This window comes from Drosophila serrata, unplaced genomic scaffold, assembly GCF_035046125.1.
Source record: "Drosophila serrata isolate PLE 108 unplaced genomic scaffold, ASM3504612v1 contig_249, whole genome shotgun sequence".
Taxonomy (NCBI): Eukaryota; Metazoa; Arthropoda; class Insecta; order Diptera; family Drosophilidae; genus Drosophila; species Drosophila serrata.
The window spans coordinates 1,908,761-1,927,563 of NW_028257147.1; the positions used below are offsets into that span (position 1 = coordinate 1,908,761).

The 18,803-nt window shown below is 40.7% G+C and overlaps 2 protein-coding genes and 1 long non-coding RNA gene across 4 annotated transcripts in view; 1 reads left to right on the forward strand and 2 right to left on the reverse strand.

Annotated features, from left to right (window-relative positions):
* Window positions 1-17,768, forward strand: part of tkv (serine/threonine receptor kinase thickveins) — a 61,533-nt gene extending 43,765 nt beyond the window's left edge. For both annotated transcript variants that reach the window (XM_020956788.2, XM_086832545.1), the window contains 2 exons: window positions 14,827-15,014; window positions 15,080-17,768. In XM_020956788.2, the coding sequence (XP_020812447.2) occupies window positions 14,827-15,014; window positions 15,080-16,384 (1,493 nt within the window). In that variant the 3' untranslated portion in view covers window positions 16,385-17,768. The remainder of the gene's footprint in view (window positions 1-14,826; window positions 15,015-15,079) is intronic.
* LOC147643666 (uncharacterized) lies at window positions 474-1,569 on the reverse strand. Its single transcript, XR_015271666.1, has 2 exons — window positions 1,315-1,569; window positions 474-1,198 (listed from the first exon to the last, which is right to left on the reverse strand). It is a non-coding gene; the product is annotated as an uncharacterized LOC147643666 (long non-coding RNA).
* On the reverse strand, window positions 17,507-18,341 carry TpnC25D (Troponin C at 25D). Its single transcript, XM_020956791.2, has 3 exons — window positions 18,199-18,341; window positions 17,723-18,140; window positions 17,507-17,650 (listed from the first exon to the last, which is right to left on the reverse strand). The coding sequence occupies exons 1-3, from the start codon at window positions 18,199-18,201 to the stop codon at window positions 17,622-17,624; spliced, it is 450 nt and encodes a 149-aa protein (XP_020812450.1). The 5' UTR covers window positions 18,202-18,341; the 3' UTR covers window positions 17,507-17,621.
* Window positions 18,342-18,803: the final 462 nt, after the last annotated feature.

Here is an 18,803-nt window from a genome sequence, read left to right on the forward strand (position 1 = left end):
ACGCAGATATTTTATGCCTTTTTGTGTGCCCAACTAACTTTGTTGTCATTCCGTCGTTTCATTTCATTTGCTTAGATTATTTTGATATGCATCTGAGCATTTGATTTGGGCTTAGACAGTCAAATGAATTTTACGACCGCGCGTGGGGATACACATTGAAATAATCCCTTTTCTTTTTCATCCGCTTGACACAGGCATTTGTTGATCTTTTAATAACTCTGATAATATTCTTATGTACAGTGGACGCTCTTGAATGGTTTTTAATCTGAGAGATACTAGATTCAGTCGAAAGGTGTATTTTTATCTGGCAGATACTACATTCGGACTGTACTTTGTTTTGTTATAGATGAATTCAATTTGAATATATCTAGGAGCAGTGAGGAAATGATGTTTTCAGGGTATTTTCATTTTAGTCATATATATTTTTGATCAGCATCAATAGCGGAATATCTAGCCATTTCCGGTAAAAAATATTATTTTTGAAATTTGTTTAATTTAAAAAAAAAAAATAATAATAAACATCGTTAAAATTGTCAAAAATTACAAAACTTTTGAATTTTTAAATTGAGTACACATATTTATTAACCTAATAATACCAACATAGGACATTTTTGGCTTAGTTATAATTTTTATATATTTAGAATTGTGGAAAAAATTGTCATAAAAATATAGATAAATAACGATTCAATAAATGGGAATATTTTAAGCTAAAACTATAAGAGATTTCTAATTTGATCTTATAAATGAATTGCAAACTGCAAGAGTATATAAGATTCGGTTTCCCAAAGTTTGTTTCCTTTCAATTCTATTCAATTAAATTTCTATTAAATTATTGAACAACTTTTACACAAATTCTTCTTAAGCCCCAATACATATTTACGACTAAATTAAATTAAAAATTTAGTCCGATTTGGTTGAAATAACAATCCCTTCCCAGAGACATGACTGTAGTTTGTTTCTTAATTTCGTTAGCGTTTATAAACGCCTGCCAATCGCTTGGGCATCCGTCCAGGTGCAGATCTCTGTTTCCTCTGGTTGTGTGTGCCTTTTTGATTTACTTTGTGCATTCGCAGAGTCTGGGTCTCTCTTTCTCTGTTAATATTAAATTCGCCACGGGTGGTGGTCAGTCCGACGGCTGCGCCCATGACAAATCGCAACAAATGCCAAACAACAGACAAGATAAAAACCCTCGAAAGCGCTACAAATACGAAAAACACCTTTTTGTATTGCATTGTGTATATATTTCGAAGACAAAGAGACAAAACGAACCACACCCACAGAGTGAGTTTTCCTCGGAAAAAGGCCAAACCTCACATCAAAAGAAAGTCGCTTTGCCAGCGATCTGATTGGAAAACAACAACATTAAAAAAACTAAAGCTCCGATAGGAAAGACCCAGTTTCCAATGCCGTCAAGTGCAGGCCTGTCCTCCAATGATGGAATCAAACCGAATCGATGTGGTTCCACTCCACGTATCACCTCAAATATATGTTTCGTGGAATCCGTCCCACAAAAAAAAAAAAATTGTGCGCTCTCCACCAACTGATAGGAGAGAGCTAGGCACACGGACTGATAAGGGTGCGGATGTGGGGGCCACTAAAAATACTAATTCCCCAGGTATATGACCGCTGTTATGGTTCTAGGTTTTGGTAGTCCCCGAGCGAGCTCTCCAACCACCTAATCTTATCAATTTTGTCGTCTGCCGTCGCCGTCGTAAACAAACAAAAATAGTTATAATAATAATAATAATAAGCGCGAAGCAACACAAAAACAAAATAAATACGTAATGCACACGTTTATTTTTACGAGGAACGTGTGACTGCATCTAAGACCTACGAAAAACATCAACTGTACCAGTGTAGAACATATATATTATATATATTTATTTTTTTGCTGACCACTTGGCACTTGCACTTTCTTAGCATTTATTTTTAATTTACGTAAATGCCAACCTGTCGATTTTTCCCCCATCGGGCATTAAAAGCACGCAAAGGGGGTCATTGATTTGTGCCCGGCTGCCCTCTACGTGTGCGATGCGTTCTGACCGATCAGCACAAATCCCGGCTAGACGACGCTCTAAATGCCGACCGTCGCGTCTTCAGACGGAGCAAGGCAAATCTGGCGACACCTTTAGTCTGGGAGAGATCTCTATACTATATCTATATACTTATACTATAGTTAATTCATTCAAGCAGCATTGAATCTGCCTGGCATTGTCTCGAAGAACGTCTCATGATCTTTCAGAAAAACACGAATCATTATAATGAAGTGTTGGCCATTAAGGTGCTTCTCTCTCTTATCAGATGAAAGATTAAATGAAAGCTGTATAAAACCTGATTCCGAGACTAACAATGACTTTTGATCAAAGCCAAAGCTGTACTTCCTTTATAGAGGGAATTACCTTTACGAATGTGTGAAATATCTGATTCGTTCTAAGAAAATTGCATAACTGGAATCAAAGCCGCATCTCATTGAAGATTCAAGAAATCTGAGAAACGTAAATAACATGTAATTACTTTTTAAAAGCTGTTGAAGGTTTTAGATGGAAAGATACATATACTTAGGTAATAAACAATTGGAAGTTGATAGGTAAATATTGTCACGATTCGTAAGCTTATATTTGCTAGCAATAATGTTGGGGAGGAATTTAGTAGATACTTTATTAATAGAAGGTCTTAAATTGAGTTATCCTTTGTATCTCAACTGATCTGTCACTTCATGATTAGCTGCACATTATTCCCTTAATGCTTAATCAAAAATATTCAGCCACGTCGCATTGCATTCAATTGAAAGATATCTTTTGCTTAGCACTCTTGTGCTCCCTTCTCTGTGTTCTGGTGTTGTGTCTCAAGTGCACCGTCCGCATATCCTGTTTGGCTGTGTGGATACTGGGAATGAGGAGGGACCTCGGATCTGGGATCTGGGATCCAGTCGATGCGATCTGTCGCCAGCGTGTGGAGCACACATGTGCGAGGAGAGCGCGTGAAAATGACGACTGTGAGGCGCGGCGAATCCATCCATCCATCCGTTCGTCTCAGTCCCTGGGAGTCGTATCTTTTGCGTTCCACGTTCTGCATTCTACACTCTACTACTACAAGATGAAGACGAGGAAGATGTGGGATATGCGGATATGCTGAATGCTGAGTAGGCGGCAGCTGCTGCTGTTTGTCAAAACATTGGCATGGAATTCGCTGTGAGGCGAGGCAAGTGAAATGAAATGTATCTGCGAGATACATATGCAACGCACGGCATATGTAAATGCAGTTTCCTGTCCCCCAAAAAAAAGAACCCTCCGAAACTCCATTAGCGAACAATAACAGGCAACATCCATGAATTCCGCTTAATTTCGTTGACGATTAATCAAAATCAAATAAATGCAAGTAACTTGGGTTCACCTCCTTCTCAAGATGCTCTCCTCCAGCTCCTTCTCCTTTTACTAACTGCTGGCTGTTGGACGATGATGGATTTCGTGATAAATGAAGTGAAATTTGAGTGGATTTTATCTCAGCTCCGTCGGGTTTGCTGTTCTTCTTCGTTTCTTCTTATTTTCTTATTTATTTTTTGTACTCCACACAAATGCGTTAAATGCTCAAAACGATTATCTTTTGCCTGCAGCCCCAACTTTATGATGATTTACATGCGTGTGCGGGGGCTACAGTTGCGGTCGAAATGATAAGAGAAGTTGTTTAAGAACATATATTTTTAAATACTTGTATTTTTAAGAGTATCTTCTACCTTTTAAGTTACAAAAAAATATAATTTAGAGGTTGCATTTAATCAGCTAATAGCAAATATCTAACTTAAAGTTTGAAAAAGTGATAATTCCAGAGCCTTATCTTTAGGATTTAAAGATTTCATTAATTTATTTAAAGCTTTTTCAATAACTTAGTGACTTAGCAAGAAAATTGTATTTTAAATATGCAAAACTGCAGGCTTTTACAAACGATTGCCATAAGCACTATATCATTTACTTGGTCATAAAATGCTTATTCACCATAAAGTTGCGAGTAGGCTATATTTCAATGACCTCTACTGTATAAATTAAATGCGTCTCCGTTATTTTTATGAGTTGAATATTAAGTGGGATTACTTAAAACTCCCTCTCCATTATCTTTACCATTGTATCTCTTCTTGGAAATATCTTCCTAATCCTGCAACAATTAACAGTTGCCTGCTAAAGTTTTGAGCACAATTTATGGCTGCTAATTGTGGGAGAAATGTCCCCCCAAAATAAGAGTGTCATAATTGCTTTATTTGCTATCATTGTTGCTGTTGCTGTTGGTAATAAGTGAATGTGTCGCACAGACAGCACGGCGGCATGTTTATTAGACAGTTTGCAAACGGCAACAACTGTTTGTTGGCCAAAGCACAATGGGAATCGCGAATCGCGAATCGAGACCCAATGACAACGCACATTGGCACGTATTGCTCATTTGGCCAAATGTGCATATCATATCATATAATATAAAAGCGATATATGTGTATTCTATCTGAAATTTGCATATTTTCGGTGTCTGTTAGTCTGGCTGAGATTTATATACTATATATACAGTATATATGCTTTCCTGTCTCTATTAAAAGCCTGCACACGTCATGCTGTCACCGGGGGCAGCCTTAAAAGGCAGCGTGTGGCTCTGGCTGTGTTTGATTCATCATCATCACCATCATCAGGTGACCAAAATCAGCGTAACAATTATTGCCAGGCAGTCTGGCTAAAAGGGGCACTCGGCAACATGTTGCTGGCCCTGGTTGTGTGTGCTTTTTTACGTATGCAGAGCGAGTTGTGGCCATAAATCGAATTGACATCTCGACGCGACTTGCATGGGCTTAAACATTGACCACTGGCCACCCACAAAGACATTATTCAGGCATTCAAAGTGTCCCTGATTGGGGCGCCATATGATTCACCATGATTCACACGCAATGACTTCCTTCCTTTGCAATTTATAAATCGGTTCTGGGAAGGAGTCAAGTCAAGTCAAGTCGAGCACAAAGTTGCTAACAAATCGCAGACGACAAATGCGCAGACAGCTTGACTTTATTTTTGTGCCGCCAAGCCATATAGCCATATAGCCGTACAATATATATACTATATATACACAATGTCTGAGTTTATTTCTAGCCAAATAGCATTTGGTATTTCGTCTGGCAGGCGCATAAATTTCGAATTAGAAACAAAAAGAGCGAAAACACAGCCAAGACGACGACGAAGACGACGACTAATTAGCCGCTCTGTTGTTTTTATTTTAATTTTGACCCAGCCATGGCAACAAGACAAGCCAGACAAGAGCTCTTCGATTTAGTTCGCTACTGTGGAGGGGAATATCATTTGATCGAATCTCAAATTGAGTGACTTTTTGCTAACGCCTTCACCTGATTAGCATTCAAAACCAATTTCAATTCCAATTTCAATACCAATTTCAATTCCCATTTGGTTTTTTCGTTTTCGGTTTTAGGTTTCGTGATCTCCGATCGGTTATCGCTGATCTCCGACTGATGATTGGCAATCATCGCCCCAATATCAATATCAATGTCATTGATCCCCGCCGATTCTGTTTGCTCATTTCGATCTGGCAATCTCTTGATAAAATCGCCATAAAAATTGTATCAGCTGCTGCCGTTGAATTATGCAAATTCGAGTATATTCACTCGCAGTCCATAAACAAGTCACTCCTCAAGACGATTTTTATATGCATATACATATATTTTTGTTGCTTTTTTCGATCGATTGAAATTGCAATGTTCGCCATAAAAGTCACTGGACGATAAGATTTTTATGTGAACAGATGGTTTTATTTGTGATTTTAATTTTGTAAATTCATTCATGATTTTCAATTTGCTAATTTTGGTTTCCTTTTCTTTCATTACAGGTAAGTTTCAAGACTGGAACAATATTAAGAGGAGATATATGAGGCATTCAAAGGTTATTCAAAGGAACTTTAGTGGTAAAAAAAGAGTGTTTTTTGGATTATATGATGAGTATTCTATAGTTTTTAGTTACTATTGCTATATTTAATGACTAATATGACAGAAACATATGTTAGAGATTTCTAAAACTGATAAGGTTTTAGATTTCAACTATAAATAGACTACAAACTATATAGATTAATCAGAAATAGGTAGTCATACTCCTCTAATATTTCTAAAATTGTACAGAAGATTATATTTCATTTTGATCAGAAATAATCTCAGTTTATATGACATAAAATGTAATAGAAAGCCACTCATAAAATCGCCAACTATTTTTATAAATCTAAATTGAATTCCCAGAAGCTGTTCGTGATTTTGGGGCGTTTTTAAACGCCTTCACTTGGGTGGTCCACCGTCCGCAATCGCAAATTAGCCATCTCGGCAGCTGCTGCCATTTTTCATATTTCTGTGTGTATGTACTTTTTTGCAAATATGTTTTTTTCGTTTTTTGCATTTTGTTTTAATAATTTGCGCCTGCAATTAAAAATCATTAAGCCAAATCAGCGCGGTCTGCCCGTCGGGCACTCTAATTAAAGCTGATTGTGTTGATTCGGTAAAAAAATAAAGAAAAATATGGGAAAATTATGCACATGGAGATGCATGTATGAATGCTGCAATTGTTTTTAATTGCCAGCATGCCGGACAGATATAGATAGATAGAGATTGGGGAGAGTCCATAAGCCAAATTGTGTCAGACATAAATCTGACCATCTGCTGGGTGGGTTTGGTTTTTTTTGTTTCAGTTTTCTATTAACGTTTCATTCATGATTTCCACGCGACTCCGCCAAATGGCCAAATAGAAACACACCAAACCACAACCAAAAACAAAATAAATATATATAAATAGGCAACACACACAGGCATTAATTATAGACTTTTATAAGGAAAAATCATTTTAAAAGTTGTCATGCCCAAGCCTGGAGTGTGTGTGTTTGCCGTGCAAACAACACACAGTCAGAGGCTTGGTTTCAAACCCGTTTACCTTCGCCATCATTCTTTTTTATTAGGAAAACAAACGATTTTGTTTTGACTTCAACTTCGGGTTAAAGTCTTAAGTCGCCGCCACAGCCTCTCCCTTTCTAGCCGATGATTAATATTCTTTCAGTAAGAATTTTGGCCAATTCCCACAAGGATTTGGAGAACATAAATTGCCTGTAGTCCACACCTTGGCATAAATTCCCATTTCCATAGAAACTAATTTGAATGATGGTAATTTGATTTCTTGGAATCTAAACAGCTTCAAGCTTGACTCACATTATGTTTTACTTGAAACCTAATAGAAAACTTTGTTGATGATGCATCCCATATCTCCTACCCACAATGAAACGCCTAATTAGAGTAATAAACTTTCTTTAAAAACCCTCGTGCAGACTTGTGTTAATATCTATAGAAAATATGTTTAAAATTGTATGTGGGCATAAGTCATTGTTCCATTGGAAGGCGTATGCAAAACAAAATGGGTAGAAAACAATTAATTGCTATTGATTTACGGGGCGTATGCTTGATTTATTTTGCAATCACTTGACCAAAAACCAGGCGGGGGCATTCATTTTCTTTCTATATATACATATTATTTATTGCCCACATGTGCCATACAATGGAAGACCTGAGAAGCCAATAGAAACTGATGACTTCATTGCCAATGTTGCAACATCATCAGCAATAATCACAGTAGCCATTGAAGGAAGCTGCTGCTGCTGTCCCGCAGGCGAAATTCCAATTCCATGTGGGCTACCGTTGGCTGATTTTGTGGTTATTACCCTCACCGTGTCTTGTTGCCAATGGTTAATAGCTGGTAATAACTCTCTGATGATGCTGGTGAGATGAGAATGATGTAATTATGCTGCTAGTTAGGGCTATATCAGATCAACCAGAGATATTCTCTTTGGTTCTTTTTTGCCTACAATAAAATGTAGATCAGACAAAACAACTTTAAATTCGTCATTTGCATGGCGCCTTTACATGTTATTTGTGTCCCCAGCCTCCATCCAAGCAAATGGCTTTTGTTTTCTTAACTGTTTTCGCTGTTGTCGTTGTTATCTTCTCTCTCTCGAGAAACCCGGCTAATTTATGCATCGCTCTATGCTTTGCATTTCAAGCAGTTTCCTCTGCTCGATCACATGTCCACGAAAACTGGTATACGTAGCTATCAGACAGTATATATTCACTATATAAGACAGAGGAGTTACTTTTGAACCCGGATGTGCCTCTCTCTAATGCCAATTCAATTTGAGGCTAATGTAGATTGAGATACGATTTATGCAGATTATGCAAAGGGCGAGCTCTGGGTGTAGGTGTAGGTCTGAAGTTGGAGCCGTGCGGCGACAGAAGCCGCATCAGCAACATCCACAGCATCCGGCTGCCCACGCACTATTTTGTTTAGCATTTTGTTGTGCCAACTGTGTCCCATTTGCTTAGATCTCTCCTCCCTTTTTTTGTTGTTTTTGTGCTGGGTATTCTAGAGTCGCTCGCACGCTCCCTCCAAAGCCCACGCCTCTGACTCTACGCAATTCGGCGCGGTTTTTATCGCACGCCGCTTGGGCGTTTGTGATTTAATTAAAAATATGCGACACTTAATTAAAACGCATGCGACGAGAGACACTTGCAAATATTTAAGAAGAGAGAGAGACTGCATTTTATTAAGAATTTTGACAGCGTTTTGATTAAGAGCCCAACCGCCCGAGGCACTTGGCAGGTTCACTTACAAAACGCCCACGATTCGGCAGCAAGTTATGGGAAATAACTTGTTTGCCGCGTTGATTTATCGGGAGACGAAAAAACCAAGGCAGCCGGCCATTCATGGCTTACACAGCTCACAGCTTACAGCTCTCAGTCTCACATCTTTGAGCCTGGCTAACAGCAAAAACATGTTTGTATTGGCTGTGACACGTTTTGAAAGTCAATTAAACGCTTGTAAAATGCATTTATGCAAAAGAGCTAGAAACGCACATGGAATGTTTTAGAAAACAATGGTTGCTCTTACAGTGATGTCTTAACAATGAAAAGAGTTAGATACTATGCATAAAAAGCAAGTTCCTAAAGACCTAGAACTAATACTTATCTAGCCTGGACATCGACTGGCGAATGTCATCTAATCTCTTGGCAGAAAGGGAAAGTTCCCGTGCGCAAATGCCTTGATAAAAACCAAAAGCATTTTTGTTTTTGGCAACCTCACAAACAATTGCCGCAACTAAATTTAAATTGCCCCCAAAAGAATTATAGCCAAGTAAACTGAAGCAAAATGGCCAAGACAACGACGTCCGATCCCATCCGTAGCTGGCAGGCAAACAAAAAACAAACAAACATCAGATGATGTGGATAAAAAGGCCAACGTCAGCAAGTCACAAGTAGTCGCGGGCACCGAATAAATCTGCCAATATAAATAAATCCGCCTTTGGCAGGGGAATCAGATAGGAAAATCAAAATGCCAACCCAGCTAATTCATTAGGACCGACAGGAAAATTATGGAAAATGCCGCCCACTTTTCTTGAAATTTGTTCGCCTAATTTTGTTTCAGTTTCTTATTATAATTTTTTTTTTTTTTTTTTTGTGTTAATAAATACCGGGGAATACAAGACGGCGCGCCCTACGTTGAACAATAAAACTTAACATTATTATATAAAAACGAATCGCACAAAAACAAGCCATGAAAATGAAAACAGACGCCCACAGTCCGCAGGCATCGAAATCGAATGAAAAACGATGGGCGGGAAAAACGTGCGGAAAAGCACAAAGGCCTCTAGGGGAAATTTTCATTAGGTGACTAGGAGGAGACTCTTAAAAATATTATATTTTAAAAAAGAAAAATGTGCATAATCAAATTAAAAATTAAAAAGATTCGAATTCTTGCCAATTTTTGAAAATATTAACGATGTGACCCCTTATCTTTTTTTTTTAATTGAAAAAATATTGCAAATTTTTTGAAATTTTTCAACTCAGCTGTTAATGTTGATCAAGAATATATAATATTTACTTTATAGGGTCGCAAAAAATTCCTCCCAGTGTTTTATGCTTAAAATTATTATTACCTACAAAGGAAATAAAACTAAGGAAAATGCATTAAAAATTATAATTTTTATTAATTAAAAAATATAAATGAAATACAGTTTTATTTGATATTTATCCCCATATTTTCCTAAGATTATTTTCGAAAGAGAATTCAGTTTTCAATTAGATTTTCGTCGAATTATTCAAAATTGGTTCGTGTCCCAACTAAGCACCTCGCCAGACGTCACAGTCTTTGGCTTAAATTTGTTGATATTGCAGATATTTTCATTATTTTTTTTGCTGCTTTTGTTTGGACAAGATTTAGGGAGCCGATGATGCGCATTCCATTCCATTCCATTGATGAGCTCACAGCATCAGCAGCTAAGGCAAGGCATCAGGTGTTTGCTTTATTTTGCGCGTACTACAAGTAGTAGATGGATTTGTGTATCTTTGGCAATCACATGACTGTGTTCAAGAGCCAAAGCACTTTCCGAATACCTTCATACAGTCAAGCATTCCGAATGAGAACTCTGTATTTAAATATAGAAATATATATTTTAGATAATAAAAGGGAAGTTGCTTAAGAAGAGATACAAATTAAGAGGTTTATTCGTTTCGTTTTCCTAACATTTATTTAATAAGAGAGCGAGCTTACTTTGAGAAGCTGGTATAATAAATGTATTTATATGGCAAATTTTTAGGTAATTAAAAGTTTACCAAATATTATAACTAAGCCAAAAATGTATTTATTTCAATGCAGATAACATTTGCGTGCTAGTTTTTATAGGACTAACAACACTGCATTTTTGGTTTAAGCATTTAAAAAATTCAAATTTTTGATAACTTTTGATCATTTTAACCCCTTATCTTTTTTTTTGCAAAAATATTAAAAAAAAAAAAAAATTTCCAACCGGACATAGATCGATTCAGCTTTTGATATTGATGGGGTCGGAAAGGACCCTTCACAGGGTTTTAAGCTTCTGACTGGATTTATAATACCCTGTAAGGGTATAAAAATAACATGTTTCTAGCCTAAATATATAAGAGATATTTGACTCCTTCACAGTTTGGTCTATTTTTAAAAGACTCTAAAACAAGATTACATTATTTGATACACCAAATACTTTTTGTGTAACTTTTAGGTTTATTTCAAGCTAGTTTCCCATGTAGTTTCCGCTCTAGAAGTTGCACTTTACCTTTTTTTATAAATTTTATCGTACGTAGGCGATCGGCGTATATGGGGCGGGGGAGGCCTTGCAAAAATTCCAACCCAATGAGGAAGGGATGGGATGCAGCTCAGGCTGCAGCTTTTTTTTTCCTGTGTGTACCTTGTGGGAGGAGCAAGCCCATCGAGTATGCCGCACAGATATATTTTTAGCCATTTGATGCAATGTTTGCGGCACGATCTCGACAGGGAGGCGGCCCACGCCCAGAGTCCACAGCCCACAGCTCACGGATCGGATCGGATCGTAGCTCTCGCTGATCGCAGCTCTCGGAGATCTCAGATCATCACATGGCATCCAAACTGTGGAAACTGCACCCATGTGAGCGAGAGAAAGAGAGAGCGTGTTGGCAGCGGAAATCGTTAGCTGAATCTGAATCATGCCGTAAAATATTCCCCACATGCACCCAGGGACAGTGCGTTGCAAAACTATAAAGCCACTGGGCCACACACACTCAGCCGAGATCGTGTCAATACTTTTACTGCCCACTGTTTCCCCATTTATGGCTCTGTGTGATGCAGCTGCAAAGGCTAATTAAAATAGCAATCCAAATAAAGTAATTACGGTTCAATGTTAATCTCTTTCGGAGATTCGCTGGCCAAATGTGGGATTTCTGGCATAAAAGGAGCTACAATTGCCTTTGATTTTTACAAATCTCATTGTGAAAATTGTATGGGTTTCCCAGGCTAAGGAAAAACTTACCAAATACACTTCACTTGGATAAATACTATAAAACAAGCAGGTTTAGTTATTGCTTTGTTTAAAGAACTCTTAAGAGATATGTAACTCCAAAGTTAACTTATCAAATCAGGTCAGTTGTGGGAAATTAAATCCATTATCGAATTGGGTTAGAACTGCGAGATAAAGGTAATCTGGTAATCGCATTCAATAAGTGATAGAACACGTTCTCCTCTAGAACTGAACTTGTTTTTTAGTCAGCGCAATTAGCGAGATGAATGTGGTGTATTTTAGATAATGAAATAAGATCACTTGTGAAAAAAAATTAACTACAAAGAACCAGGGGAATGCGGAATTATGTGTACTAAAGATAATAATTTCACAGCAGGGTTTAGTTTTGTTTCAATACTGATTTAGGTTTATATGATATAACATTGAGTATATAATTGAGTTTGCAAAACTCAAATCTTGTATCCGCTGATGATATAAATAGTTGTGAGTGCAAGTCCCTTGGTAAAATGTGAATTATGATTGGAATCAACATTAGTTTTCGATTCTCATTTATGATTGGAAATATTATTTAACGATGCTGCCGTTGCATCTTTTGTGTGCTCCGCATGCCGACCAGGCAAGGGCGTCCTCCTTTGACTTCCTTTTCGTGTTTGGAGAGTTTCACATAAAAATGGTTCTTTATGGCAACCGGCTAACACACATGGCACACACACACACAAAGAGAGAGAGATTGCTTTGTTCTGGACTGCCAGTTTGTGGTTTTTTTTTTTCCACTTTTTGGGTTTTGCTGAGTGCCAAGCGCGTGCACTTGGCGCCAACTTGGAGCCGCCACATTGCCTTGCCCCCTCGAGCAACCATGTACCGGGAGGAGGCCCAGCCCTCCTCCTCCTCCTCTCTTCCAGGCTTCCGCGGTTCGTTTCATAATTTGGATTCCCCTTTTTTTTCGGTCTCTTGGCCTGCAAGAAATTCATAATTTGTCTGCAACGCCGAGAGGCTACCGTGCTACGTGGCCATCTTTTGCCTCTGATTTTTCCCCGGCCAAAAGGCAAAGGCGCAGGCACAAGAAGCAACAGGTATTTGGCGAATAAAACTTGGCAAGACTCGAATGAAAAGCGAAACAATTGAGTATATAACATACATATGTATATATGTATATAGTATATATCTCACGGGAAACGCGTGGCGACAGCAACCAAATAGCAGCTGTCGCTGGCTATTAAATTGTAATTAAATTATTATCTCGCCACAGCGGAGGGCGTGGCCAAAAAGGCAGGCAACATCCGCCAATTTGTTTGGCTTTGCCTCGGCTTTTAGCCAATTGCCAGTATCAACTGTTGTGCCGCAGTGGCATGCAGTTTTGCAGGCATGTGTCACTTGTTGTTTTTTTCACAGGTATTGCTCCCAAAAAATACGCTCAACATTCCGCCAGTCTCATTCATTGTTGGGCAATGTTCGCTTGGATCGTTAATCAGTGGAATTGTATCTTTTAGAGCCGTTTACACATGGCCATTAATGGCTCTGCAACTGCGATCTCGTTTTTCGTGTGAATGTTGTGGCTTTGATGGATTTGCTGAGGTCTCTCGTAACGATCGTAAATAAGCGAATTGGAATTCGAGATTTTTGTTTTCTTAGAACGATAGAGAGAGAGTGAGATTCCGAGCCAATAAACAATAATGGGAATCGGAAAGCCTTATCGAGTCAGCAAAACAAATACACTGAACTATTCTCTCCAGCAGACCAAATCCATGACACACATCCGTTTTGGCGAACAATCTTCACTTTACGACTTCTAAATGGGCGACGGCGTTATAAAAATCTTCTAAAAATATGCTAAATACTTTGCACAGTCTGTCATGGGAGGGATTTTACAAACAAATCACCTTTTGCTGCCTGCCACAAACCATAAAAAATATGACTTTAAAGGCGTTTTTATGAATGAACTGAATGGCAAAACAGCGAATGCAATTAAAACTAGGAAAATGCATTGAGCAGGTCGGGGAGCAGACAGCTCTCCAGCTCCCCAGCTCTCCAGCCAACCATGGGAACATCCATCCATTCATCCACCCACCACTCGAGTGGACGTAACTCAGCCATCTAACGGGTGTCTCTGCGGCGGGAAAAAACGCACTTAGTCCACTCGAATGGCTGTCGCAGGCGGTTTAAGCGGCCATAAAACTCGCGTCCAATGGCCCGACGCCCACCATAACGGTTGAGCCGCTTGCTCATGTTCTCTGCTTTCCTGCTCCACACTCTGTGGAGTGTCCAACAGTAGGAACTACTGGGCACTGGACAACGGAGCTACAGAGCTACCGAGCAGCAGCAGCAGCAACGAGCTTGTAATTAGTTGGCAGATTTGCCAGCGACCTGAATCAATTGCCCGAGTTACCGTTACCCCCCGTTAGGCCCCACCCACCCAGAGCACCCCACTTGCAGCTGCCACTTACCACTTCCACTTGCAACTGCCGCAGTAGCCACAGCGGCCCACTCTTCATGCTCAGACGCATTTTCACGCAACGCTGCTCTTAGGCGGTTTACGAGCGGTTTAAATCGCCAAGTCAGGCAAAGCCAAAGTGAAGGCTTAACGATTTATTCATTTATTATTATTAAGTTATTTATTAAAACGTTATTTGATCAAGAATATTCTCAAAAATAAAGATTTGAAATGTTTTTTAAGCCATTCTTAACCATAATTATGAGAAAACCGGTTCAACTGCTGCCATTGATTGGCTAGTAGAACCTTAGCTGGAACTATAGTTATTACCTCCTGTAATCGGATAGACACTTAACTCTGGGGCTTAAAAATGCATAAAGCCTGTTCTACAGACTTCCAAGTAATCAAAGAAACTGAGAACCGATTTAATAGCAAAGCACTAAAGTTTCCTACTTGCAAATATCTATAAAAAAGCTTAATCCCGAAAAAGATACTTATGCAAATGTAAACCTTTTCCCCATTTACAGCCCGCTCATTGACCTGCTACTGCGATGGCAGCTGTCCGGACAATGTGATCAATGGAACCTGCGAGACCAGACCCGGAGGCAGCTGCTTCAGCGCTGTCCAGGAGCTGTACGATGAGACGACTGGCCTGTATGAGGAGGAGCGCACATACGGATGCATGCCACCCGAAGAAAACGGCGGCCTTCTAATGGTGAGTTTTCTTTATTAAATCTTAAAATACAATCATTTACTAATAGTTCTTATGCCTCGTTATAGTGCAAAGTGGCCGTCGTCCCCCATCTGCATGGCAAGAACATTGTCTGCTGCGACAAGGAGGATTTCTGCAACCGCGACCTGCATCCCACATACACACCCAAGCTGACCACTCCGGCGCCAGATCTGCCCGTGAGCAGCGAGTCCATGCACACGCTGGCCCTCTTCGCCTCCATCGTCGTCTGCCTGTCCGTTCTAATGATGATCCTGTGCAGCGTCTGCTTCACGTACAAGCGACGCGAGAAGATGCGAAAGCAGCCACGTCTCATCAGCTCCATGTGCAACTCACAACTGTCGCCGCTGTCGCAGCTCGTGGAGCAGAGCTCGGGCTCCGGATCGGGACTGCCGCTTCTGGTGCAGCGAACCATTGCAAAGCAGATCCAGATGGTGCGACTGGTGGGCAAGGGACGGTATGGCGAGGTCTGGCTGGCCAAGTGGCGGGATGAGCGGGTGGCCGTCAAGACGTTCTTCACCACCGAGGAGGCTTCCTGGTTCCGCGAGACTGAGATCTATCAGACAGTGCTGATGCGTCACGAGAACATCCTCGGCTTCATTGCAGCCGACATCAAGGGCAATGGAAGCTGGACACAGATGCTATTGATTACGGATTACCATGAGATGGGCAGCCTGCACGATTACCTCTCTCTGTCGGTGATTAATCCACAGAAGCTACAGCTGCTGGCCTACTCCCTGGCCTCGGGCTTGGCCCACCTGCACGACGAGATCTTTGGAACACCAGGCAAACCGGCGATTGCCCATCGTGACATCAAAAGTAAAAATATACTGGTGAAGAGGAATGGTCAGTGTGCCATTGCTGATTTCGGACTGGCGGTCAAGTACAATTCGGAACTGGATGTGATCCATATTGCACAGAATCCACGAGTGGGCACGCGGCGTTACATGGCCCCAGAGGTGCTGAGCCAGCAGCTGGATCCCAAGCAGTTCGAGGAATTCAAGCGGGCGGACATGTATTCGGTGGGTCTGGTGCTGTGGGAGATGGCCCGTCGCTGCTACACACCCATTTCGACCAAGACGACCACCTGCGAGGATTACGCCCTGCCCTACCACGATGTGGTGCCCTCGGATCCCACGTTCGAGGACATGCACGCGGTAGTTTGTGTCAAGGGCTTCCGGCCGCCAATACCATCGCGCTGGCTGGAGGATGATGTACTGGCCACCGTCTCCAAGATCATGGCGGAGTGCTGGCATCCGAATCCAACCGTCCGCCTGACGGCGTTGCGTGTGAAGAAGACGCTGGGGCGGCTGGAGACGGACTGCCTGATCGATGTGCCCATGAAGATTGTCTAGAGTCCCGCCGTTTTAGGTTTGACCTAAGTTGCATTTAGTTTTTCTGTTTTCTATTGATGAATGAATGAATGAATGCCTTGTTGTTCCAACCGGAACATCCTCTGGTTAGGTTCTAAACGTAAGCAGCCTGTACTTGAGCGGAGCAAGGCAGAGAGGATTATCCTCGAGAGGTGCCTATTCTACCGATTACTTTAATCGCTGCACTGATTGTAGGCTAGAGCTTAGGGTTAAAGCTTCGATATAAGTTGAGTTTAGGAGCATGGTAGGCTCCCCTGCAAAATCTTTGGTTAGAAAAATGCTTTAACTATTTGAGAAATATATAGGGAGTATATATATATATATATATATTTATGTAAATAAGTAATTGAACTAAAATCAATCGGAATCGAAATTTAAATGTAACATAAAATATAGTTTTTGTGCCAGCTTTTGTACGCTTTATTAACGTTACAAATTAAGCCCCCCCTGAGGCCTTAGCCTCCACATACAACACATTTATATATTTATATACCTGTATATGCATATGTATTTATGTGTAATGTTTGTGCTTAGTGATTAAGTAACACAGACTTTGCCGACTTGTGTGTGTGCAAGTGAATGCTGCCTTTTGTAAAATCCATGGAATTAGTTGCCTTAAGACACGAGTGTAAAGACAGGAGAATACCAGACAGAAGGATACCAGCCTGACCCAACCTTCCTTTTCTATATTAGCATATATTTTGCATACTAGAGATATACAATATGTAGAACCTGAAGTAGTTCGGTTCCTTTTGTTTTCCTTTCTTTTTTGTTTTCCCTTTTGTAAATAGCAAAGATGTTTATAGGCCGCTAATCATACAGATACATATAGTATATATAAATTATATATTATCGTTATAAGCGATTCTGTAAATACTATATATGGTATGTATCTTTATCTGTAACCGTATATCTTATCTCTTATCGTTCTTGTATCGCGTAACCTTGTTTAAGCTAGAGTTAGACAGTAATCGCTAGCCCCTAAGAACAACGATTAACGAGTAATGTAAGCTAGTTGGATATGTATCTATAAGGCGATATTTCAGTTCAGTTTAGTTTCTTTTCTGTTTCATTATTACTGCGCGCAGACCACAAGAACTAAAGTTTGTATTAAAGCGTTTAGTTAATTTATTTAAAAATAATAAAAAATTATTATTAAACCCAAAAGCTTCATTCTATAATGTTTGTTAATATTCTTTGGTCAGCAAGCGCGATTCCTCTAGTCGCCTGTCATCATCTCCATGAATTCTGTGATTACAAAGAGGAAAATAAATATTAATTTCACACATTTCACACACTAATGTTAAAAGAGCAGCCAACCGTCAAAGTCCACGGTACCGGAGCCATCAGTATCGATCTCAGCAATGATGCCATCCAGATCGCTGGAGGACAGCTTGTCATCGAGGGCGGCGAGGATTTCCTTGAGCGTTGAGGTGGTGATGTAACCATTGCCCTCGCGATCGTACAGACGGAAGGCCTCCTTCAGCTCCTTCTGAATGGCCTCGGCGTCCTCCTCCTCCAGGAAATGGGCGGCGATGTTGCAGAAGCCATCGAAGTTCACCTTACCGGTATCCTCCGGATCGTTCTCGTCGATCAGATCCTGCAGTTCGCTCTCCTCGAACATCTGACCCATGCTGTTCAGGATGGTCTTCAGCCGCAGGGTCTCAATGAAGCCCGTCTTTTGTGTGTCGAACATTTGGAATGCCTTGCGCATGATGTCCATCTTCTCGTCGTCCTCCTGCGGTTACCAAAATTAGCCCACATTCGATTGCACAATCTCTCCCAGCGATAGATACCATTTTGTGCGCGAGTGTCAGTCAGTGTGTAGTATCTGTGTGCGACAATAATTGCGAGCAAAGAACCGCGTCGAGTCCGAGTCCAAGTCCGAGTACGAGTATCTCCAATGCGTTCCAACTGCGTTGGCCTGCGGGCGCGCACTAAACCGATCGCCTGGCCAAGATTATTATTTATAAACAACAAATTTCGCTTAGTGGAAGCGTCACTCATACGCAGCGTACACCTCGGCAGCGGTGGCAGAGGCAGCAGTGGCAGAGGCATCCCAAATCCATGGGTTATTGTTGGTTTGCCTTTCGGCAAAGCACTTTATTAACAGCCATTGGAATGCGACCTGGCGGAGGTGGAGGCGGATGCGGAGACTGATTCTGGCCAGACGCGCTGATCTAAATCAGATCAAAGTGTTACAGGTGCACTGCCTGTTGGCGGATAGGGATCTCGGCTACGGGATCGTGTATTTGGGGGTTCGGTGTCGGCTGATGCCTAAGGTCGGCGGCAGAACGGCGACGTCATCTCCATCATCTTTGGCGCTGGCAGCCGGAAAAACGAGCGCACACAGCGCACGCCACAATTATGCAAAGAGCAGCAGCATCAGCAGCAGCATCCA